This window comes from Oncorhynchus masou, chromosome 24 (assembly GCF_036934945.1).
Source record: "Oncorhynchus masou masou isolate Uvic2021 chromosome 24, UVic_Omas_1.1, whole genome shotgun sequence".
Classification (NCBI taxonomy): Eukaryota; Metazoa; Chordata; class Actinopteri; order Salmoniformes; family Salmonidae; genus Oncorhynchus; species Oncorhynchus masou.
In genome coordinates, this window is record NC_088235.1 from 31,118,753 (window position 1) to 31,143,610 (window position 24,858).

At 41.6% G+C, this 24,858-nt stretch overlaps 1 protein-coding gene across 3 annotated transcripts in view; it reads left to right on the forward strand.

The window, feature by feature from the left end:
* The window catches only part of macrod2 (mono-ADP ribosylhydrolase 2), a 1,245,161-nt gene that overhangs the window by 1,219,475 nt on the left and 828 nt on the right, over positions 1 to 24,858 (forward strand). For all 3 annotated transcript variants that reach the window (XM_064933636.1, XM_064933637.1, XM_064933635.1), the window contains 2 exons: positions 16,669 to 16,764; positions 19,741 to 19,809. In XM_064933636.1, coding sequence (XP_064789708.1) covers positions 16,669 to 16,764; positions 19,741 to 19,809 — 165 coding nt within the window. The remainder of the gene's footprint in view (positions 1 to 16,668; positions 16,765 to 19,740; positions 19,810 to 24,858) is intronic.

Consider the following 24,858-nt stretch of genomic DNA (forward strand, 5'->3'; position numbering starts at 1 on the left):
GAAACGTATGCTATGGTTTGAAATGTATGAAACGTATGCTATGGTTTGCTATGGTTTGAAATGTATGAAACGTATGCTATGGTTTGCTATGGTTTGAAATGTATGAAATGAAATGTATGAAACGTATGCTATGGTTTGCTATGGTTTGAAATGTATGAAATGAAATGTATGAAACGTATGAAATGAAATGTATGAAATGAAATATATGAAATGTATGAAATGAAATGTATGAAACGTATGCTATGGTTTGCTATGGTTTGAAATGTATGAAATGAAATGTATGAAACGTATGAAATGAAATGTATGAAATGAAATGTATGAAACGTATGCTATGGTTTGCTATGGTTTGAAATGTATGAAATGAAATGTATGAAACAAATGAAATGAAATGTATGAAATGAAATGTATGAAAAGTATGCTATGGTTTGCTATGGTTTGAAATGTATGAAATGAAATGTATGAAACGTATGCTATGGTTTGCTATGGTTTGAAATGTATGAAATGAAATGTATGAAACGTATGCTATGGTTTGCTATGGTTTGAAATGTATGAAATGAAATGTATGAAACGTATGAAATGAATGTATGAAATGTATGAAATGAAATGTATGAAACGTATGCTATGGTTTGCTATGGATTGAAATGTATGAAATGAAATGTATGAAACGTATGAAATGAAATGTATGAAATGTATGAAATGAAATGTATGAAACGTATGCTATGGTTTGCTATGGTTTGAAATGTATGAAATGAAATGTATGAAATGTATGCTATGGTTTGCTATGGTTTGAAATGTATGAAATGAAATGTATGAAACGTATGCTATGGTTTGCTATGGTTTGAAATGTATGAAATGAAATGTATGAAACGTATGCTATGGTTTGAAATGTATGAAACGTATGCTATGGTTTGAAATGTATGAAACGTATGCTATGGTTTGCTATGGTTTGAAATGTATGAAATGAAATGTATGAAACGTATGAAATGAAATGTATGAAACGTATGAAATGAAATGTATGAAATGTATGAAATGAAATGTATGAAATGAAATGTATGAAACGTATGAAATGAAATGTATGAAATGAAATGTATGAAATGAAATGTATGAAACGTATGCTATGGTTTGCTATGGTTTGAAATGTATGAAATGAAATGTATGAAATGAAATATATGAAACATATGCTATGGTTTGAAATGTATGAAACGTATGCTATGGTTTGCAATGGTTTGCTATGGTTTGAAATGTATGAAACGTCTGCTATGGTTTGCTATGGTTTGAAATGTATGAAATGAAATGTATGAAACGTATGAAATGATATGTATGAAATGAAATGTATGAAACGTATGAAATGAAATGTATGAAATTAAATGTATGAAATTAAATGTATGAAACGTATGCTATGGTTTGCTATGGTATGAAATGTATGAAATTAAATGTATGAAACGTATGAAATTAAATGTATGAAATGTATGAAATGAAATGTATGAAACGTATGCTATGGTTTGCTATGGTTTGAAATGTATGAATTGAAATGTATGAAACGTATGAAATGAAATGTATGAAATGAAATGTATGAAATGAAATGTATGAAATGAAATGTATGAAACGTATGAAATGAAATGTATGAAATGAAATGTATGAAATGAAATGTATGAAACGTATGCTATGGTTTGCTATGGTTTGAAATGTATGAAATGAAATGTATGAAACGTATGCTATGGTTTGCTATGGTTTGAAATGTATGAATTGAAATGTATGAAACGTATGAAATGAAATGTATGAAATGAAATGTATGAAATGAAATGTATGAAATGTATGAAATGAAATGTATGAAACGTATGCTATGGTTTGCTATGGTTTGAAATGTATGAAATGAAATGTATGAAACGTATGCTATGGTTTGCTATGGTTTGAAATGTATGAAATGAAATGTATGAAATGTATGCTATGGTTTGCTATGGTTTGAAATGTATGAAATGAAATGTATGAAACGTATGCTATGGTTTGAAATGTATGAAACGTATGCTATGGTTTGAAATGTATGAAACGTATGCTATGGTTTGCTATGGTTTGAAATGTATGAAATGAAATGTATGAAACGTATGAAATGAAATGTATGAAACGTATGAAATGAAATGTATGAAATGTATGAAATGAAATGTATGAAATGAAATGTATGAAACGTATGAAATGAAATGTATGAAATGAAATGTATGAAATGAAATGTATGAAACGTATGCTATGGTTTGCTATGGTTTGAAATGTATGAAATGAAATGTATGAAATGAAATATATGAAACATATGCTATGGTTTGAAATGTATGAAACGTATGCTATGGTTTGCTATGGTTTGCTATGGTTTGAAATGTATGAAACGTCTGCTATGGTTTGCTATGGTTTGAAATGTATGAAATGAAATGTATGAAACGTATGAAATGATATGTATGAAATGAAATGTATGAAACGTATGAAATGAAATGTATGAAATTAAATGTATGAAATTAAATGTATGAAACGTATGCTATGGTTTGCTATGGTATGAAATGTATGAAATTAAATGTATGAAACGTATGAAATTAAATGTATGAAATGTATGAAATGAAATGTATGAAACATATGCTATGGTTTGAAATGTATGAAACGTATGCTATGGTTTGCTATGGTTTGCTATGGTTTGAAATGTATGAAACGTATGCTATGGTTTGCTATGGTTTGAAATGTATGAATTGAAATGTATGAAACGTATGAAATGAAATGTATGAAATGAAATGTATGAAATGAAATGTATGAAATGAAATGTATGAAACGTATGAAATGAAATGTATGAAATGAAATGTATGAAATGTATGAAATGAAATGTATGAAACGTATGCTATGGTTTGCTATGGTTTGAAATGTATGAAATGAAATGTATGAAACGTATGCTATGGTTTGCTATGGTTTGAAATGTATGAATTGAAATGTAAGAAACGTATGAAATGAAATGTATGAAATGAAATGTATGAAATGAAATGTATGAAACGTATGAAATGAAATGTATGAAATGAAATGTATGAAACGTATGAAATGAAATGTATGAAATGAAATGTATGAAACGTATGAAATGAAATGTATGAAATGAAATGTATGAAATGAAATGTATGAAACGTATGAAACGTATGCTATGGTTTGAAATGTATGAAATGAAATGTATGAAACGTATGCTATGGTTTGCTATGGTTTGAAATGTATGAAATGAAATGTATGAAACGTATGCTATGGTTTGAAATGTATGAAACGTATGCTATGGTTTGAAATGTATGAAATGAAATGTATGAAACGTATGCTATGGTTTGCTATGGTTTGAAATGTATGAAAAGGATCACATAATAGCTATATAATTTTCTCATCTCACTTTAATGGGAATTTGGTAGGAGATGTTTGTCACAATTTTCAATGACTATTCATGCTTAGCCCTACCAATCAGGTGTGCTCCAGCTGTCCTTGTCATGCGCACTCCTCATGTCTTGATAGAATAAAAAAAGATATTCTCTTCACAAATAGCAAACTCATCATGCTTGTCACATTTCCGTGGCTTGACACAAGGTAATTGACCCCCAGAATCATAAAAATATATATTTTAACCGCTAATCTGTTGATAAAATCTTATGTGAGAAGCTGAGCCATCAAGTCAATTGTTTAAGGCATAATTCTAAGGACGTCATATCTCATTTTCAGACATCCAGTCACTTGTTGATATTTTGATAACATTATAACAGCAACATGAACTAGAGGAGACAATGGCCTGTGCTTAAATATTGTTTTATTTTATTCCAGTTCATCAGTTAACATTGTGTTACTTTCGTCCCATCCGTCTCTCCTGTAACTTCTCCCAGGCTAACACCCAAGACTAGCTTGCTACTTGAAACCTATGCTGTCATTTAGTTACTAGATGGGTTAAGAAAATTACTTATGTTTCGAACCTTAAATAGCTAAACACAATCCTAAAGCTGAAAAATACTTCTGGGTTTGTTTCTTTTTACTTACATGGCTCAAAACCACTTTTTGTTGATGACTTGGTGAAACATGGTTGAACTGGGCTTTTCTTTTGCAGGAAGGTCGTACCCCGCATTAGGAACGTGCTGACTTCACTACATCATTCAAGCTGTTATCTGAGAAACTGGGTGTGTTACTTTTGCCCTGTGTTACTTTCGTCCCAGTTCTCCCCTAGTGTTATCTAATGGCAGTGGCTTTACTCCATACAACTGAGAAAAAGTATTGCTCTGCAAACCGACAGAATTCTGCAAGAGTTCATTAAGTTTTAATAGAGAGACGTGTGATGCCTGAAGTTACACTGCTTGTAGTGTTACTGATTGGGCTTTCTCTGTGTGTGGGGAGTGTTCTCTAGTCAGCCCTAGTCAGCCCTTCTAACAGCACTGAACAACCTAGAGACAAAATCCATCAGTGTGACAGAAGGGAGTGGACCAGAGAGGGGGGGGGGCAGAGAGAGAGAGAGTGCGAGAGAGATGGAGAGACAGATGGAATGAGAGAAAGTGCAAGAGAGAGGAAGAGAGAGAGAAAGAGAGAGAATTAAAGAAAGAGAGAGAAGGGAACACAGATTTAGGCATAACTCAAATCCATATGCAGACAAGCAGAAAATTACCTTCTCTACCTTGCATGCATTTAGGAGACAGAAGATAATTTGGCTTTTTGTCCTTCTGTTGTTCAGCAATAATTCATTGTGTCATCGAAAGGCTCAGAAAGGGCTCCATCCCTCAACAAATTACATCTCCTCTCTCAGTTGATTCCCAAGCTAAAATTGTGGGAGGAGACTGGGGAGAGAGAGATAGTGAGATAGAGAGAAAAGTATAGAGGGAGAGATAGTGAGATAGAGAGAAAAGTATAGAGGGAGAGATAGTGAGATAGAGAGAAACGTATAGAGGGAGAGATAGTGAGATAGAGAGAAAAGTATAGAGGGAGAGAGAGAGAGAGAGAGAGAGAGTGAGAAAAAGATAGAGGGAGAGAGAGAGAGAAAGCATGCCCCTTGTAGCCTGTCAGAGTTTGCAGACAATAACAGGACATGTTATTAGGACATGGACATAGACAGGTGCATGGTTACAGGTTTAGACCACACGTGGCCACATGTAACCACAGGAAATGGGGAATGCCTGTGTTTGTTGCAGACAGGAAGTTCAATGTTCCCGAAACTAAGTATTTTGTCACACAGCTACATCTCAATACCTAGACTTCTCACAGTCTCACAGACTTTAAAGTCGGGGGGAAATCGATGATGTGGGAGTATACCCTATGCCTTGTGTCTAGTATGCATCCATGGTTTACGTCACAGTAGGGAGGCTGTCAATATCTCAGAAGGTGAATTCCTTCAGCTGGCTTCTTTGATCTCAAAGCGTGACCTCTGCAGTCTGTTGGGTTCTGTGTTCCTTCTTCCCTCAGAGCCTATCAGAGCCTACCAGAGCCTACCAGAGCCTATAGAACTACACCTTGATCTCAGCTGGAACACACAGATGTCCAGCTTTTTATACCCAAACAAAGGCCACCAGACACCAGTCCCATCCAACCCTCTCCAGATGGGGGGCTTGATTGAATTAAAACACAGTCACTATGGACGATCATTTTTGTTCTCCGCTCAGTGGTTAAACTGAAACAGACGTTGGTGGTTAAACTGAGACAGCTAGTCTTCCTGGAGTCCAAGGAAGCGGTTAAACCAAGACAGAAGATGTGTCCCAAATGGCACCCTAATTCCTATATAGAGCACTACTTTTGACTAGAGCCCTATAGTCCCTGGTCAAAACTAGTGTACTATAGGTTAATCCAGCGTTTGTCTTAGTGGCACAGTCCAAGTCACATATTATTAGGAAATTGTATTGCGCATTCAAAGTTCTACCAGTGAATTCTACTGGATAAATTCTGACCCAGTTCCATTGAACTTTAAAACAGATGTTGAATGATGTTGCAGGAAATGTATTTTAGCCACAGCAATAACCGTTTTCCCTCTCACTTTACTTGATGGAGTATCTGGTAAATGGTCTCTGGTCCTGGCTCACTGCTGTTGCTAAGGCAGTCCGGATATCAAGGTGTCCTGGCTAAATTCCCAATCTGGCTGTCATACCATCATGTTCACGCGATCATTCCCTGCTTTCAATTGGCTCATTTATCCCTTATTTTCTCCCCTACAATTCTTCCTCAGGTCATTGCTGTATAATAAAATGTGTTCTAGGTGAAATTACCTGGTAAAATAAGTGTTGTTTTTTTTATATTGGGTTAGCACTGCCAGCTCAATAGCACTTCCTTGTCACAGAATAAGCAAAGAATGAAAACAAAGACTGAGGATTGTATTCCAAATGGCTCTCTATTCCCTTTTTAGTGCACTACTAAATTGTAAAGTATTTAGTCTGTCAAGATCTCCATAGGGAAGAGGCTGCCATTTGAGACACAACAAGAGCCCTGTTCGGGTCAATGGTGCCATCGACGTCTTCAGATAACCCTTTCTACCGTGGTGGAGCTGAATTCATTGTGTGAATTAAAGAGGGGTTGTAATGACTACTGGGTGGTCTATGGTTAGTGTGATCTGTGATCTTTATGTGAACTGAACCGTATTTATGTTCAACGAGTATCAAAGACCCTTATTCATTAACTTTGCCTCCCCATTACAAGCCCTGGGCCCTGGCCACTTGTATGTATCCTTCTTGTAACACATAATTGCAGACATCACCGCACTCATGCAAAACAAGAGAAAACGGGTTGCCTGGCGGATCAACAAGGGCCTGAACCAATAGGAACTAATGAGCTGGTAAATGTGGAGAAAGCCGGTCCCATTTTCATATGTAAATGTTACAAGCTTGTAGTACGATGCCCAGGCTGGTGAAATAGCTTAGCTGAATGGAGCCGCCAACACACTCAAAGGAGTGAAAAGGAAAGAGTAGTTTGGAGGGAAAACACTTGATGATGCCCCAGTGTTATATGGCCCACTGTCTCAGCATCACTAAGCCAATTAGGGAGCAGTGAGCTGTGACCTGCGCGGGACAGGGGTACGGGGAGGAGGGACAGAGGTACGGGGAGGAGGGACAGGGGTACGGGGAGGAGGGACAGGCGTACGAGGAGAAGGGACAGGGGTACGGGGAGTAGGGACAGAGGTACAGGGAGGAGGGATAGGGGTACGGGGAGGAGTGACAGGGGTACGAGGAGGAGGGACAGGGGTACGAGGAGAAGGGACAAGGGTATGAGGAGGAGGGACAGGGGTACGAGGAGAAGGGACAGGGGTACGGTGAAGAGGAACAGGGGTACGAGGAGAAGGGACAGGGGTACGGGGAGGAGGGACAGGGGTACGAGGAGAAGGGACAGGGGTACGAGGAGAAGTGACAGGGGTACAAGGAGGAGGGACAGGGGTACGAAGAGAAGGGACAGGGGTACGAGGAAGAGGGACAGGGGTACGGGGAGGAGGGACAGGGGTACGGAGAGAAGGGACAGGGGTACGGGGAGGAGGGACAGGGGTACGGGGAGGAGGAACAGGGGTACGAGGAGGATGGACAGGGGTACGAGGAGGAGGGACAGGGGTACGAGGATAAGGGACAGGGGTACGAGGAGAAGGGACAGGGGTACGGGGAGAAGGGACAGGGGTACGGGGAGAAGGGACAGGGGTACGGGGAGAAGGGACAGGGGTACGAGGAGAAGGGACAGGGGTATGGGGAGAAGGGACAGGGGTACGAGGAGAAGGGACAGGGGTATGGGGAGGAGGGACAGGGGTACGAGGAGAAGTGACAGGGGTACGGGGAGGAGGGACAGAGATACGAGGAGAAGGGACAGGGGGATAAAGGGGGAGGAAAAGGGGTGGTGGGTGGGAAAGGGGCATCAAGGAGTGAGCAAAATCAGTTCAGTTCACTTCAACTGCCTCTCCTCCTCCTCCTTCTCCTCTCCCCTTTGCTCCTCCTCCTCGCCCCCTCTCCCTCTGTCGAGTCTTCCTGTGAAAAGACAAAAGCCCTGAATCAATATTCCTCCTTTTCCTTTCTTCCTCTGAAGAAAAGGGGGGAGTGGGTCGAAGAAAAGGAGGGAGAGGTTCAGAAAAAGGAGAGGGTTGATAGAAAGGAGGGAGGGGGTCAGTGAAGGGGAGAGAGAAAGTTTTTGGACATTAATGTGTCTCTACGTATCATCTAGTAACCCTTGTAGAAAATGTGGGGCTTTCCTCCTAAATGTAGATTGTGGAGAATTATTTCAGTGTTGATGCTGTTAGTTGGTAACTGGGCTGTCCAGTACTATAATGAGAAAGTAGATTAATTCAGTGAGTTGTTTCATCTCCTTGACTCCTCAACTCTATGGACTGAGCGAATCCTTCTCCTCTTCCCACTCTTTCTCTCTTTGGACTGAAATTATCCTCCTCCTCCTCTTTTTTGACTTAAATTCTCCATCTTCAGCCAGAAGGAAGCCTGTTTATCTCCACCTCATGTATATGTTTCTACCCACATCATGCTCCCTCTTCTTTCTCCTCCCCCCTATACTGTCAGCTCTCAGCACAGCATTCTCTCTCTCTCTTTCTCTCACTCATCCATCTATCTATCCAAAATCACAGAACACTTTTGACATTTCTGTGTAGAAGACAAGGAACAAAGATTTGCAGGGGGCAGGGTGTACAGACCCATGCTGCTGGGGCTGGTGTGGGCTCACACTGCAGCATGTGTATATATATATACTGTATATATATTTTTTTTTTACCTATATTTAAATAGGGAAGTCAGTTAAGAACAAATTCTTATTTACAATGACTCCCTACCCCAGCCAAACCATAACATGGACAACGTTGGGCCAATTGTGCGCCACCCTATGGGACTCCCAATCGACCAGTTGTGATACAGCCTGGAATCGAACCAGGGTCTGTAGTGACATCTCTAGCACTGAGATGCAGTGCCTTAGACTGCTGCACCACTGGGGTGCTGGTGAACCATCTGGAGGACGTTGGAGGGTGTGGGGCGTCAGGGGGGTACAGTGGACGAGAAGGAGGGCTTGGTTCTAACTTTCTAGGCCCATTATGTCAAGTTTGTGCTTTTAATGATGTAGCTATTGGGCCAATAAATGTATTTCTCTCTCTCGCTTTCTCTCTCTCTCTCTCTCTCTATTTCTCTTTCTTTCTTTCTTTCTTTCTTTCTGTCTCTCTCTCTCTTTCTCTCTCTTTCTCTCTCACTTTCTCTCCCTCTCTCTCTCTCTGTCTCTCTCTCTTTCTCTCACTCTTCTTCTCTCTCTTCTGTCTCATTCTCTGTCTAGGTCTCTGTCTCTCTTTCTCTGGGATCCGTAGGGCGGCGGGGGTGGCAGAGGGGGCTGTGGAGCAGAATCAATTTAAATTCTATTTATTTTTTGGTTTGTGTTGGGTTTTCATCAATGGTGGTTATTAGGAGGAGAAAGTGCCACCAGGGCTCTTGGGTTCTGATGTTATTACCTGGGAGGAGAGGAGAGGAGGGATCTGGAATAAGGCCAGTTCTGCAATGTTATACAGGGACGCTCTGAGCTCTCTCATTTTAAAAGGCTGACAAGAAGAAGGATGCTGTGTACCACCGCAGGATACAATATTACCACATTCCACACTTCCTTTAATGTGCTGACCTTGAAATACAGCATGTAAACTAGTGAATTCAATTCCTTTCAATTCAACTGCATATTTTGTCCCCCTGGGGTTATTCTCTGTCTATTGTCCATATGAACGTAATACAGAGGTATATACCCATGTGTACTTATCTGTAAGTGTGTCTTTGTACCAATTCCTCATGGTAGGTGAACAAGTATGGAGATGATTTGGGTGACAAACCTGCTACGTTGATTATAGTGGGGAGGGAGTAATATAAAGACTTTTGAAAAGGTGTCTTGCACAGTTTCATTTACTCCCGCCAGCTCTCTGGCTCTCTCTCCGTCAGCGCGAGACAAGGCGGTGGCGGTGGTGGAATGGAATCATTGTCCTTCCTCGCCTGTCAGTGCTGCTTCTCCACTGGCAGCGGACAGAAGGGAGTAGGACAGACAAAGAGAGAGAGAACGAGAGAGAGAGAGAGAGAGAGAGAGAGAGAGAGAGAGAGAGAGAGACAGACAGACAGACAGACAGACAGACAGACAGACAGACAGACAGACAGACAGACAGACAGACAGACAGACAGACAGACAGACAGACAGACAGACAGACAGACAGACAGACAGACAGACAGAGGGTGAGAGCAAGGGAGAGAAAGAAAGGGAGCGAGAGAGAGACTGAGGCAGAATGTGATGATTGATCTGCAAAATTGATCTGCAAAATCCAGGAGAACTCTTGATTTTTATAGCCTGCTTTAAGAAGGCAGCCATGTAGAAACATGCAGACTAACTCCAAGCATCCAGCAATTCTATATTCCAGCATAATGGATGGATGGATCTCTGAGAGAACTGGCTTGTTTGTTGATGAAGACATACATTACATGGAAAACCATGGAAACCTTGTTTAATGTATGAAATAGTTTTGAGGCATCCAGGCATGCCCTTACGGAAAAACAATGTGATCTTATGTGATCTTATGTGAAGTTAATGTAATAACATGTGACAGCATGTAAAAGCAACGTGTAATAACATGAAACTAAATATTTGAAATCATGAGAGAGTTAGGTTTGCACATGTGAAACTGCAATTCACGTGAGGTGAAAACATGTTATTCTCCTCACATTTGAAAAGGTATTAATGTAAACTCTAATTGTAATTTTCACATGTGAAGCTGCACAGTTCAAGTTTTTATTTGTAAGGCAAGTAATGAAATGGTATGGGGGTTTTAAGGTAAGCGGTATGCTGTTCAGCTAAAATAGTTTCAACATTTGGCATTACTTTGTGCTGACTTCTCAATATGACCCCATTTGGGATTTGATCTCCCAACCTCAGGATTTTGCTGATCTTACTTCTCAAGCAAGAATTTTGCTAGGACTGTCTGGGAGTGATCTGAGTGGGGAGGGGGAGTAATATGGAATCTGAAAACGACCTGTTATTCACCGGCGGCACGATAGTGGTGCCCTAAAGTCTTGATAAGCCCAGTCATTCTGAGGCTAATGACTGTTTAGTCTAAAACATACTAAAGTGCCTGGAAATACGAGGAAATTGCTAAAGTAGTCAAATGTTTAGTATGAAACAACATTGCCAGCATTATCATGTCGTCAAATTTACTTTCGAAATGGCAATGTTGTCATTAGCTTACAAAGTTTGTAAAAAATAGCTAGCAATGCTAACGGTAGCTAGCTAAAATCCGGTGACCTCTCAATCGTAGTTAACTAGCTAACGTTATACTGCATCTAAAGTCAATCTGGCGACATCAAAATGATGACCACAGGTTTTACCACTAATTATTTGCCTCCTTTTGAATGGCATTGTATTTCCAAGCCACTGTAATGCACTTTGGATGAAATCTTCATCGGAGCTCATTGACGATGCATTGAGTAGAATGCTCAGATGGGTATCAGGTCAAAATAAATGTTCAAAAACCTATTGTGACGAAATATGCAACCCATGAATTGGCAGAGAGGTATAAACTGGGTGGTTCGAGCACTGAATACTGATTGGCTGACAACCGTGGTATATCAGGCCATGTACCACAGGTCTAATTACGTAGGTTTCTCAACAGATTTCTCACCGTTAAACTTCCGACCTTTCAAAACGCTCGAACCGGTTACCTACCTGTGGAGAATAATCAGTATTGGGGTAGCTACTCTGAAAATATTGTTTAAAAGCTACCAATTACATCACAGTGGTTACACTAAAACTACTGCGTGAAAAATTATCATATCTAAATCTCAAATATCATAGGCATCACTCTGGTGTCAGATGTTAACCAAATGTGTAATTTGGCCTTTTAACACATAAAGTATGTTTCAACTGAGAATAAGTCAGGTCTGATGCCGAAAAAGAAAGGATATTCTTGCCTACTTCATCCATATTGTCTTTTCTATTAGCAAAAAATTAGTGTGTAGTTCCAGTAGTTAGCTAAAGTAATTAACTACTGAAAACACTGTCAAGATTTGAATTTAGTTTAACCTCTTGAAACTCCCCATCCCGGATCCGGGATTGTGACTAAGCCTCAGGCTCATTAGCATAACGCAACGTTAACGATTTCTGAAAATCGCAAATAAAATTAAAATAATGCGTTTGCTCTCAAGCTTAGCCTTTTCTTAACAACACTGTCATCTCAGATTTTCAAAATATGCTTTTGAACCATAGAAATTGACTAATTTGTGTAAGAGTATGCAAAGCTAGCATAGCATTTTGTGTAGCATGTAGCACGCAACATTTTCACAAAAGCCAGATAACCAAATAAATAAAATCATTTACCTTTGAAGAGCTTCTGATGTTTTCAATGAGGAGACTCCCAGCCACATACCAGATGCGCAGTGTTTCCTGAAAGCGTCTGTGTGTAGGAGAAATCGTTCCGTTTTCTACATTGAGCCTGGCTACCGAAACGAACCGAAAATGCAGTCACCTACAACGTAAAACTTTTTCCGGATTAACTACATAATATCGACCGAAACATGGCAAACGTTGTTTGGAATCAATCCTCAAGGTGTTTTTTCACATATCTCTTCATTGACATGCAGTTCGTGGAAGCTTGCTTCTCTCTCTGTGCCCCATGGAAAAATACTGGCAGGTGACTTTTGCGCACCAATTTCGGCGCAGGACACCGGGCGGACACGTGGTAAATGTGGTCTCTTATGGTCAATCTTCCAATGATCTGCCTACAAATACGTCACAATGCTGCAGACACCTTGGGGAAACGACAGAAAGGGCAGACTCATTCCTCTTGCGTTCACAGCCATATAAGGAGATCATGAAAGACAGAGCCTCAAAAATCCTTGTCATTTCCTGGATGCCAAGTCATCTTGGTTTTGCCTGAAGCTCACGTTAAAGGGCACGCACAGAGAAGATATTTGTATTTCTGGACACGTCAGAGTGTTTTCTTTCGAACAGTAGCAATTATATGCATAGTCGAGCATCTTTTTGTGACAAAATATCTTGTTTAAAACGGGAACGTTTTTCTTCCAAAAATGAAATAGCGCCACCATAGGTGTAAGAGGTTAACTACCACCAAGCTACTGCTAAATGTAGTTTAGTTACTAGTTGAACTACATGTAGTTCACAACTCCCCGACGCTGAAAACATTGCAAATGCCTGGAAGGTTAGTGCCACTGCTAGCATGTTGTGGCACACACGTTCCACGTCATGCATTATTTTCCACAGAGCGCATAGCCCCTTGTAGATTATTCCTTACATATTAAAGGCCCAGTGAAGTCAAAAACGTGATTTGTCTGTGTTTTATATTTCGATACTAAGAGGTTAGAATAATATAGTTACATTTTGAAAATGATGATGATGCACTTTTAGTGTGAGAGCTGTTTGAATAGACTGCCTGTAATGTCTGCCTGTTTTCAGTGGATGGAGTTTTAGCCTGTATGGTGACAGTTCAAGCTAAATTCTTGCTTGAGAAATGTCTCTTTGCTAAGAAGCATTTTTTAAATTATTATTGTTATACTTTGTTTTTAATGGAAAACATGTACATTACGGTACTTAATTTTTACCCAGAAATGATTTGATATTGAAATAAAAACAGCTGCTGTCACGCCCTGACCATAGAGAGCTGTTTATTCTCTATGTTGGTTGGGGCGTGATAGTGACTAGGGTGGGTCATCTAGGTGATTGATGATTTATGTTGGCCTGGTATGCATCCCAATCAGAGACAGCTGTTTATCGTTGTCTCTGATTGGGGATCATATTTAGGTAGCCATTTTTCCCAGTGTATTTTGTGGGATCTTGTCTACAGTTAGTTGCCTGTGTGCACACCAGTAGCTTCACGTTTCGTTTGGTAGTTTGTTGTTTTTGTTCAGTGTTCATTTATTAAACGATAATGTACGCCTACCATGCTGCACCTTAGTCCATTCCTTATGACGATCGTGACAGAAGATCCCACAAAGCACAAAGGGCAAATGGCTGCCTAAATATGAACCCAATCAGAGACAATGACAAACAGCTGCCTCTGATTGGGAACCATACCTAGCCAACATAGACACATAATCACCTAGATGACCCACCCTACCCCAACCTAACCAACATAGAGAATAAAACGCTCTCTATGGTCAGGGCATGACAGCTGCATTGACCATGTCACCAGGCAAGTCAAAACTCCACCCATGCAAAACCTGCTCATTAGAAGGTCCTGTGTAGATTGTATTTTCAACCAGCAACTATCAGGAAATAACACTGTTCTAATTTTCTTTACACTTTTACAGTGTTAGTTTCATCAGCTGTTGTACAATATGACACAAATCACAGGAAAAACTGAATTTTGACTGCACTGGGCCTATAAAGGATTTAAAAGATTTCAGATAGTATTAGAACCCAGGTCTGGTAGGAACAGCGACAGTAGGTTGTTGGCAGTTAAGAGCGTTGTGCCAGTCACCGAGCAAGGCACTTAACCCTAGTCATTGTGCCAGTCACCGAGCAAGGCACTTAACCCTAGTCATTGTGCCAGTCACCGAGCAAGGCACTTAACCCTAATTGCTCCTGTAAGTCATTTTGGATAAGAACATCTGCTAAAATGACCCAACAAATATGAATAACAGTTTGAAATAATACACTGTTTTCCAACACTGCTGAAGACCTGTATTTGTTTACATCATTGTTGAGATGCCTGGGGGAAAGAGGGGGTGCCTTGGGAGGTCTGGAGGAGACAAGATGTTTTTACAGCACAATTTGTTTGGAACCGGGGTTGAGGATGAAAAGGGAGCAAGGGGTTGCTTTTGGAGTGAGGTAGTGGAGGTGAAGGGGAGGAGGAAAGGGGGAGAGGGGCCTGTGTGACTGCTGATAGTTAGGGGGAGGTGGAGAGATGACGAGGGTAGCTCTTTGCTCATGCTGCCTCAGGACTGCATTCTGTAATTAATTTTGTATCTCTCTCATCACTCTCTCTCTCTCTCTCTCTCCTTCCTCTCTTTTCATCTTTCTCCTCACACTTGTTTTGTCTCTGTTTGAAGTGGGACTCTTTAGGAAGGCATTGAATTTCCAGGCATGAGCCACTTTGATGCTTTAAGTACCCTCCGTTGTTTCCTTGTGAAAAATGTAAATGTGAAGCTGCCATTTACAGATGTCGGATCTTAATTTGAGCCTGTTTGCTACAGCAGGAATCTTGCAGCAACATGACATTTGAATTTTAAATGTAGGAAATGCAGGATAAATGTAGTAAGATGTTTGTCTGCCCCTGAGCATGTTAGTTCTGAAGGATTTTTTGCCATAGAAATATACCTGGCTAAAAGGTGAGCCACTTTCGTGGTACGGGTTATACCAAGTTAAACTCAGAGTTGAACGAAGTTACCTCCCTAACTACTTAAACTACATTCGTAGTTGGGCTCTGTTTTGTAGAATCCCTTACAGGAGATATTCCTGTGAAAGTTTTTCACACGTGAAAAAGCTATTCCACGTGTGAAACTGCAAATTTCACATCCGAATCCACAATTCACGTGAGGTAAAAACGTAGTGTTAACATGTAATACTCAAAATGTATTACATGTGAACAACGGTCCTCATGCATCTGTTTTTTACGTGTGAAAATTTCAGCTCAACATGTGAAAACATCTATTTCACACGTGAAAAGCAATTTCAATTACAAATTTCACATCAATCAATCAATTACATTTATTTATAAAGACATTTTACATCAACAGTTGTCACAAAGTGCTATACAGAAACCCAGCCTAAAACCCCAAACAGCAAGCAATGCAGATGTAGAAACACGGTGGCTAGGAAAAACTCCCTAGAAAGGCAGGAACCTAGGAAGAAAACTAGAGCGGAACCAGAATCTGAGGGGTGGCCAGTCCTCTTCTGGCTGTGCCGGGTGGAGATTATAACAGAACATATCCAAGATGTTCAAATGTTCATAGATGACCAGCAGGATCAGATAATAATAATCACAGTGGCTGTAGAGGTTGCAACAGGCCAGGTAGTCCTGAGGCATGGTCCTAGGGCTCAGTTCCTCAGAGAGAGAGAGAGAGGGAGGCAGGGAGAGAGGGAGAGAGAGAGGGAGGCAGGGAGAGAGGGAGAGAGAGAGGGAGGCAGGGAGAGAGGGAGAGAGAGAGGGAGGCAGGGAGAGAGGGAGAGAGAGAGGGAGGCAGGGAGAGAGGGAGAAAGAGAGGGAGGCAGGGAGAGAGGGGGAGAGAGAGGGAGGCAGGGAGAGAGGGAGAAAGAGAGGGAGGCAGGGAGAGAGGGAGAGAGAGAGGGAGGCAGGGAGAGAGGGAGAGAGAGAGGGAGGCAGGGAGAGAGGGAGAGAGAGAATACTTAAATGCACATAGGACACCAGTTAATAAGAGAGGAGAAATACTCCAGATATAATAGAAATACTGGACAGGAGGGATCGGAGGTCCTTATATTGGGTTCCCTATATTGACCAGAGCCAAAAGTAATGCACTATATAGGGAATTGGGTGCCATTTGAGACTGTAAGCACAGAGTTGTTACAAACAAGGAGCTACACGGAACAGTGTGTATACACTTGTTGCATTCATCATCTACATTCAAATGGAATTTTATCCATTGTAAGCAAATTATGTCCAAAGCAACCAAGTAATTTAAAGAAAACTCAATTTGGATGATTGTTTAACTGTCTTTGTGTTTGTGTGTTCAATTCTTTCTAATGCTGAACCTGAAGGGAAGGATACAGAGAAAGAAAAGGATACGGAGAAAGAGAAGGAGAAGGAGAAGGAGATAGAGAAAGAGATGGAGACAGACACCAGCGCTAGTGAACGTGAGTATTTGATTTCATGTACATTTAATGTAATTTAATTATGTATTCATTTCACTTTACATCTCTGACAAGAGGTTACACAGGGGAAGAGGAAAGGATTACACATAGGAAGAAGTAAGATGTTACATAGGGAAAGTGGAAATAGGTTACACAGGGGAAGAGGAAATAGGTTACACAGTGGAAGAGGAAATGGGTTACACAGGGGAAGAGGAAATAGGTTACACAGGGGAAGAGGAAATAGGTTACACAGGGGAAGAGGAAATGGGTTACACAGGGGAAGAGGAAATAGGTTACACAGGGGAAGAGGAAATAGGTTAGACAGGGGAAGAGGAAATAGGTTACACAGGGGAAGAGGGAATAGGTTACACAGGGGAAGATGTAATAGGTTATGCAGGGGAAGAGGAAATAGGTTACGCAGGGGAAGAGGAAAGAGCTTACACAGGGGAAGAGGAAATAGGTTACACAGGGGAAGAGGAAATAGGTTACACAGGGGAAGAGGAAATAGGTTACACAGGGGAAGAGGGAATAGGTTACACAGGGGAAGATGAAATAGGTTACGCAGGGGAAGAGGAAATAGGTTACGCAGGGGAAGAGGAAAGAGCTTACACAGGGGAAGTCGGAAATAGGTTACACAGGGGAAGAGGAAATAGGTTACACAGGGGAAGAGGAAATAGGTTACACAGGGGAAGAGGAAATAGGTTACACAGGGGAAGAAGGAAATAGGTTATGCAGGGGAAGAGGAAATAGGTTATGCAGGGGAAGAGGAAAGAGCTTACACATTGGAAGAGGAAATAGGTTACACAGGGGAAGAGGAAATAGGTTACACAGGGGAAGAGGATATAGGTTACACAGGGGAAGAGGAAATAGGTTACACAGGGGAAGAGGAAATAGGTTACACAGGGGAAGAGGAAATAGGTTACACAGGGGAAGAGGAAATAGGTTATGCAGCGGAAGAGGAAATAGGTTATGCACGGGAAGAGGAAATAGGTTACACAGGGGAAGAGGAAATAGGTTATGTAGGGGAAGAGGAAATAGGTTATGCAGGGGAAGAGGAAAGAGCTTACACATTGGAAGAGGAAATAGGTTACACAGGGGAAGAGGAAATAGGTTATGCAGGGGAAGAGGAAATAGGTTATGCAGGGGAAGAGGAAAGAGCTTACACATTGGAAGAGGAAATAGGTTACACAGGGGAAGAGGGAATAGGTTACACAGGGGAAGATGAAATAGGTTACGCAGGGGAAGAGGAAATAGGTTACGCAGGGGAAGGGGAAAGAGCTTACACAGGGGAAGAGGAAATAGGTTACACAGGGGACGAGGAAATAGGTTACACAGGGGAAGAGGAAATAGATTACACAGGGGAAGAGGAAATAGGTTACACAGGGGAAGAGGAAATAGGTTACACGGAGGAAGAGGAAATAGGTTACACGGGGGGAAGAGGAAATAGGTTACACAGGGGAAGAGGAAATAGGTTACATAGGGGAAGAGGAAAGAGCGTACACATTGGAAGAGGAAATAGGTTATGCAGGGGAAGAGGAAAGAGCTTATACATAGGAAGAGGAAATAGGTTACACAGGGGAAGAGGAAATTGGTTACACATTGGAAGAGGAAATAGGTTACACAGGGGAAGAGAAAAGAGCTTATACATAGGAAGAGGAAATAGGTTACACAGGGGAAGAGGAAATTGGTTACACATTGGAAGAGGAAATAGGTTACACAGGGGAAGAGGAAATAGGTTACACAGGGGAAGAGGAAAGAGCTTACACATTGGAAGAGGAAATATGTTATGCAGGGGAAGAGGAAAGATCTTACACATTGGAAGAGGAAATAGGTTACACAGGGGAAGAGGAAAGAGCTTATACATAGGAAGAGGAAATAGGTTACACAGGGGAAGAGGAAATTGGTTACACAGTGGAAGAGGAAATAGGTTACACAGGGGAAGAGGAAAGAGCTTATACATAGGAAGAGGATATAGGTTACACAGGGGAAGAGGAAATTGGTTACACAGTGGAAGAGGAAATAGGTTACACAGGGGAAGAGGAAAGAGCTTATACACAGGAAGAGGATATAGGTTATACAGGGAAAGAGGAAAATGGTTACACAGGGGAAGAGGAAAGAGCTTATACACAGGAAGAGGATATAGGTTATACAGGGAAAGAGGAAAATGGTTACACAGGGGAAGAGGAAATAGGTTACGCAGGGGAAGAGGAAATAGGTTACGCAGGGGAAGAGGAAATAGGTTACACAGGGGAAGAGGAAATAGGTTACACAGGGGAAGAGGAAAGAACTTACACAGGGGAAGAGGAAAGAGCTTACAAAGGGGAAGAGGAAATAGGTTACACATGGGAAGAGGAAATAGGTTACACAGGGGAAGAGGAAATAGGTTACACAGGGGAAGAGGAAATAGGTTACGCAGGGGAAGAGGAAATAGGTTACACAGGGGAAGAGGAAATAGGTTACGCAGGGGAAGAGGAAATAGGTTACACAGGGGAAGAGGAAAGATAATGAACTATTATGTTAGTTCATAATAGTGCATCGGTTGTGGGTGTATGAACAAACTTCCCCAAGTATCTCCTCACTCAGTGGTTAAAATACCATGTGAAGAGTCAAATAGTGTCTGACTACAGTCTGATGCAGAGGCTCTGAGAGTCGCCTACAAGTATATGTTAGTATCCTACATTTACAGAAATATATAGGCCTATTTGTGGGTGTATGACCATGATCAAACTTCCCCATGTGTCTGCTCAGTCATTTGGTATAAGACATGTTGAAGGGTCTGAGTGATGATGAGTGATTGTCTTTAAGTATCCTTCAATATCCTACACTGCCCATAGAATCGCAGAGATAGAAAGCTGTGATTATAATCTCTTGTCCTCCTCTCTCACTCTCTCGCTCTTTCTCTGTGTCTCACTCTCTCTCTATTTCTCCCTCTCTCTCACTCTTCACCTCATCTGTCCTCCTTTCCTGGCTGTCTATTAGAAATAAATGCTGAAGTCGAGAGCTTGGAAGGATCTGACCCAACTGAAACCGACAGCTCTCCGTCCAAAGGTAAGTTGGCATCGGAGGCTCTCACACACAAACGCACACACGCACACACACTCATTCAGCACACACACTCTCAACAAACACATACACACACACACACACAGACACACACTCTCTCCCTGGTCATCATCATTGATCTGCTTGTGGATTCTTATTAGCGACCACAGCTGTTGAATAAAAATTCACATCAGTCTGAGTACCCTCAGCATTGAGTAGGGATGCCTGGCATCTGTCAGTATTTAGCTTCACCCTCCTTCACTCACTTCCTCTCTCCCTCTGTCTGTCTATCCCTCTACCTCTTTCTGTCTATCCCTCTACCTCTTTCTGTCTATCCCTCTACTTCTTTCTGTCTATCCCTCTACATCTTTCTGTCTATACCTCTACCTCTTTCTGTCTATCCCTCTACCTCTTTCTGTCTGTCCCTCTACCTCTTTCTGTCTGTCCCTCTACCTCTTTCTGTCTATCCCTCTACCTCTTTCTGTCTATCCCTCTACCTCTTTCTGTCTATCCCTCTACCTCTTTCTGTCTATCCCTCTACCTCTTTCTGTCTATCCCTCTACCTCTTTCTGTCTATCCCTCTACCTCTTTCTGTCTATCCCTCTACCGCATTATGTCTATCCCTCTTTCTGTCTATCCCCCTACCTCTTTCTGTCTATCCCTCTACCTCTTTCTGTCTATCCCTCTACCTCTTTCTGTCTATCCCTCTACCTCTTTCTGTCTATCCCTCTACTTCTTTCTGTCTATCCCTCTACTTCTTTCTGTCTATCCCTCTACCGCATTATGTCTATCCCTCTACCTCTTTCTGTCTATCCCTCTACCTCTTTCTGTCTATCCCTCTACCTCTTTCTGTCTATCCCTCTACCTCTTTCTGTCTATCCCTCTACCTCTTTCTGTCTATCCCACTACCTCTTTCTGTCTATCCCTCTACCTCTTTCTGTCTATCCCTCTACCACATTATGTCTATCTACCTCTTTCTGTCTATCCATCTACCTCTTTCTGTCTATCCCTCTACCTCTTTCTGTCTATCCCTCTACTGCATTATGTCTATCCCTCTACCTCTTTCTGTCTATCCCTCCACCTCTTTCTGTCTATCCCTCTACCTCTTTTTGTCTATCCCTCTACCTCTTTCTGTCTATCCCTCTACCTCTTTCTGTCTATCCCTCTACCGCATTATGTCTATCCCTCTACCTCTTTCTGTCTATCCCTCTACATCTTTCTGTCTGTCCCTCTACCTCTTTCTGTCTATCCCTCTACATCTTTCTGTCTATCCCTCTACCGCATTGTCTATCCCTCTACCTCTTTCTGTCTATCCCTCTACATCTTTCTGTCTATCCCTCTACCGCATATGTCTATCCCTCTACCGCATTATGTCTATCACTCTACCTCTTTCTGTCTATCCCTCTACATCTTTCTGTCTATCCCTCTACCGCATTATGTTTATCCCTCTACCTCTTTCTGTCTATCCCTCTACCTCTTTCTGTCTATCCCTCTACATCTTTCTGTCTATCCCTCTACCGCATTATGTCTATCCCTCTACCTCTTTCTGTCTATCCCTCTACCTCTTTCTGTCTATCCCTCTACATCTTTCTGTCTATCCCTCTACCGCATTATGTCTATCCCTCTACCTCTTTCTGTCTATCCCTGTACATCTTTCTGTCTATCCCTCTACCGCATTATGTCTATCCCTCTACCTCTTTCTGTCTATCCCTCTACCTCTTTCTGTCTATCCCTCTAAATATTTCTGTCTATCCCTCTACCGCATTATGTCTATCCCTCTACCTCTTTCTGTCTATCCCTCTACTGCATTATGTCTATCCCTCTACCTCTTTCTGTCTATCCCTCTACATCTTTCTGTCTATCCCTCTACCTCTTTCTGTCTATCCCTCTACCTCTTTCTGTCTATCCCTCTACTTCTTTCTGTCTATCCCTCTACATCTTTCTGTCTATCCCTCTACCGCATTATGTCTATCCCTCTACCTCTTTCTGTCTATCCCTCTATCTCTTTCTGTCTATCCCTCTACCTCTTTCTGTCTATCCCTCTACCTCTTTCTGTCTATCCCTCTACCTTTTTCTTCCTATCCCTCTACCTCTTTCTGTCTATCCCTCTACCTCTTTCTGTCTATCCCTCTACCTCTTTCTGTCTATCCCTCTATCTCTTTCTGTCTTCCCTCTCCCTCTTTCTGCCTATCCCTCTACCTCTTTCGGTCTATCCCTCTACATCTTTCTGTCTATCCCTCTACCGCATTGTCTATCCCTCTACCTCTTTCTGTCTATCCCTCTACCTCTTTCTGTCTATCCCTCTACCTCTTTCTGTCTATCCCTCTACCTCTTACTGTCTATCCCTCTACCTCTTTCTGTCTATCCCTCTACCTCTTTCTGTCTATCCTCTACCTCTTTCTGTCTATCCCTCTACCTCTTTCTGTCTATCCCTCTACCTCTTACTGTCTATCCCTCTACCTCTTTCTGTCTATCCCTCTACCTCTTTCTGTCTATCCTCTACCTCTTTCTGTCTATCCCTCTACCTCTTTCTGTCTATCCCTCTACCTCTTTCTGTCTATCCCTCTACCTCTTCCTGTCTATCCCTCTACCTCTTACTGTCTATCCCTCTACCTCTTTCTGTCTATCCCTCTACCTCTTTCTGTCTATCCCTCTACCTCTTACTGTCTATCCCTCTACCTCTTTCTGTCTATCCCTCTACCTCTTTCTGTCTATCCTCTACCTCTTTCTGTCTATCCCTCTACCTCTTTCTGTCTATCCCTCTACCTCTTTCTGTCTATCCCTCTACCTCTTACTGTCTATCCCTCTACCTCTTTCTGTCTATCCCTCTACCTCTTTCTGTCTATCCTCTACCTCTTTCTGTCTATCCCTCTACCTCTTTCTGTCTATCCCTCTACCTCTTTCTGTCTATCCCTCTACCTCTTCCTGTCTATCCCTTTACCTCTTTCTGTCTATCCCTCGCTCCCTGTTCTCAGCTCTCTTCAGAGTGAGCTGCTTGGCCTACTCTGATATTTGGCTTCATCCTTCACCACTCTCTCCCTCCTTTCCTCCCTCGCTTCCTTGCTCCATGTCTCCTTCACTCTCTCTTTTTTCCTCTCTCCAAAGACATGTTCATTCTTCATCTTTCTCCATCTTGCTCTCTTCTCTCCACTCTCTTTCTCTCCTTCTACCTGTTTACTCAGGCCAACTGTGCATTTCTAAATAATCTAATCTCCTCTCTTCTCTCCTCTCCCATTCTCTCCTCTTCCCCTCCCCCAGTAGTGAACCTGATATTTTGGTAAATACTGTATGTGAAAGCGAGCCTTAGGAGATTGACTGTGATGAATTACCTACACACTCAACTATCACACACTTTAATAAATCACATTTGGATTGTATATTAACCTAACTCGGAAGCGACATTAACTGCTGGGGCCATAATAATGCTGATAAATCATGACTGTGTACAAAATGGTACCTTATTCCCTATTTAGTGGACTGTGTAGGGAATATAATGCCATTTGGGACACAGAACTGATAAATCATATTTGATAAGATACAATACTGCTGCCATGTTGCCATATCCAGGTCTCCATTGAGGGCCAAATGTAACGTTTCTGCATGTCATTTGACATTAAGCCAGTAACCGAAGATTGCTGGTTCGAATACCCGAGCCGACAAGGTGAAAACCCTTAACCCTAATTTTCTCCAGGGGCGCTGTCCTACTATGGCTGGACCTGTAAAACAACACATTTCATTGCAGCCATCCGGTGTATGTGACCTCCGGTGTATGGGCCCTGGTCATTAGTAATGCCCTATGTATGGAATAAGGTGCCTTTTGGGACACAACCCCAGCGCACAGCAAAATAAATCGATATAGTGCCAAATCATTTTGGGGGGACTTGTAACTATAGCAGATCACTTTTGGGTGCTGTATGGAATCGTTTTTTGAATTCTATATGGAACCTTTATGGTGCTATAAAGAAAAATGTCCTAAGTTTCTATAAAGAACCATTAATAAAAGGTTCTATACAGCACCAAAAAAAGGTTCCGCTATGGTTAAAACCCTTTTTGGGGCTATATAGAACCCTTTTTTATGGTTCTTTATAGAACCTTTTTGGAGAATCTCAAAGGTACTTTATAGATTGTTTTGAAGAACCTTATAGTTTTTTTATTCTAGTCAGCCAATTTATATATTTAAAATTTCATAGGTGTTATTATTGCGATAATTGAAAAGTTTAATCAGGTGTGCTCTCATGTAAAATGACACCCTTAAAGCCAAGTTATGCAGTCGGAAGTTTCATATGGAGGGTGTGACGCAATTGCGTGCGCCTCCCAAATGTTATAACAATGCGGATGGCTCCGTATAGTTCCGCATTGACATAATTGGTTGACGGTAGGTGGGTGGGAGGTCCTATTTAAACACAAAAAATATCAGCCAACAGAGCACATGGGCATGTCTTGCTGTCTGTCTTGCTGTCTGTCTTGCTGTCTGTCTTGCTGTCTGTCTGTCTGTCTGTCTGTCTGTTTGCATGATAACAATATGATCTCACTCTGCAGCCTTACCTCACCCTCTCCTGCAGCCTTACCTCACCCTCTCCTGCAGCCTTATCTCACCCTTTCCTGCAGCCTTACCTCACCCTCTCCTGCAGCCTTACCTCACCCTCTCCTGCAGCTTTACCTCACTCAATTCAATTTTCAATTCAAGGGCTTTATTGGCATGGGAATCATGTGTTAACCAATATATATATATATACAGTGTTTTAACCATGTACAAATGGTAAAGGACACAAGATAAAATAAATAAGCATAGATATCACTCTCTCCTGCAGCCTTACCTCACTCTCTCCTGCAGCCTTACCTCACCCTCTCCTGCAGCCTTACCTCACTCTCTCCTGCAGCCTTACCTCACCCTCTCCTATCTCCCCTCCAAATCCCATAGATAATGCCCATCTCAAAAACACACAAGAAGTTATTGTCTCACTATGCAAGATACTGTTCATCCCAAATGGCACCCTTTTCCATATATCCCTCAAATTCAAATCTAGACCTTTTTTCTCTCTTCATTGTTCACCT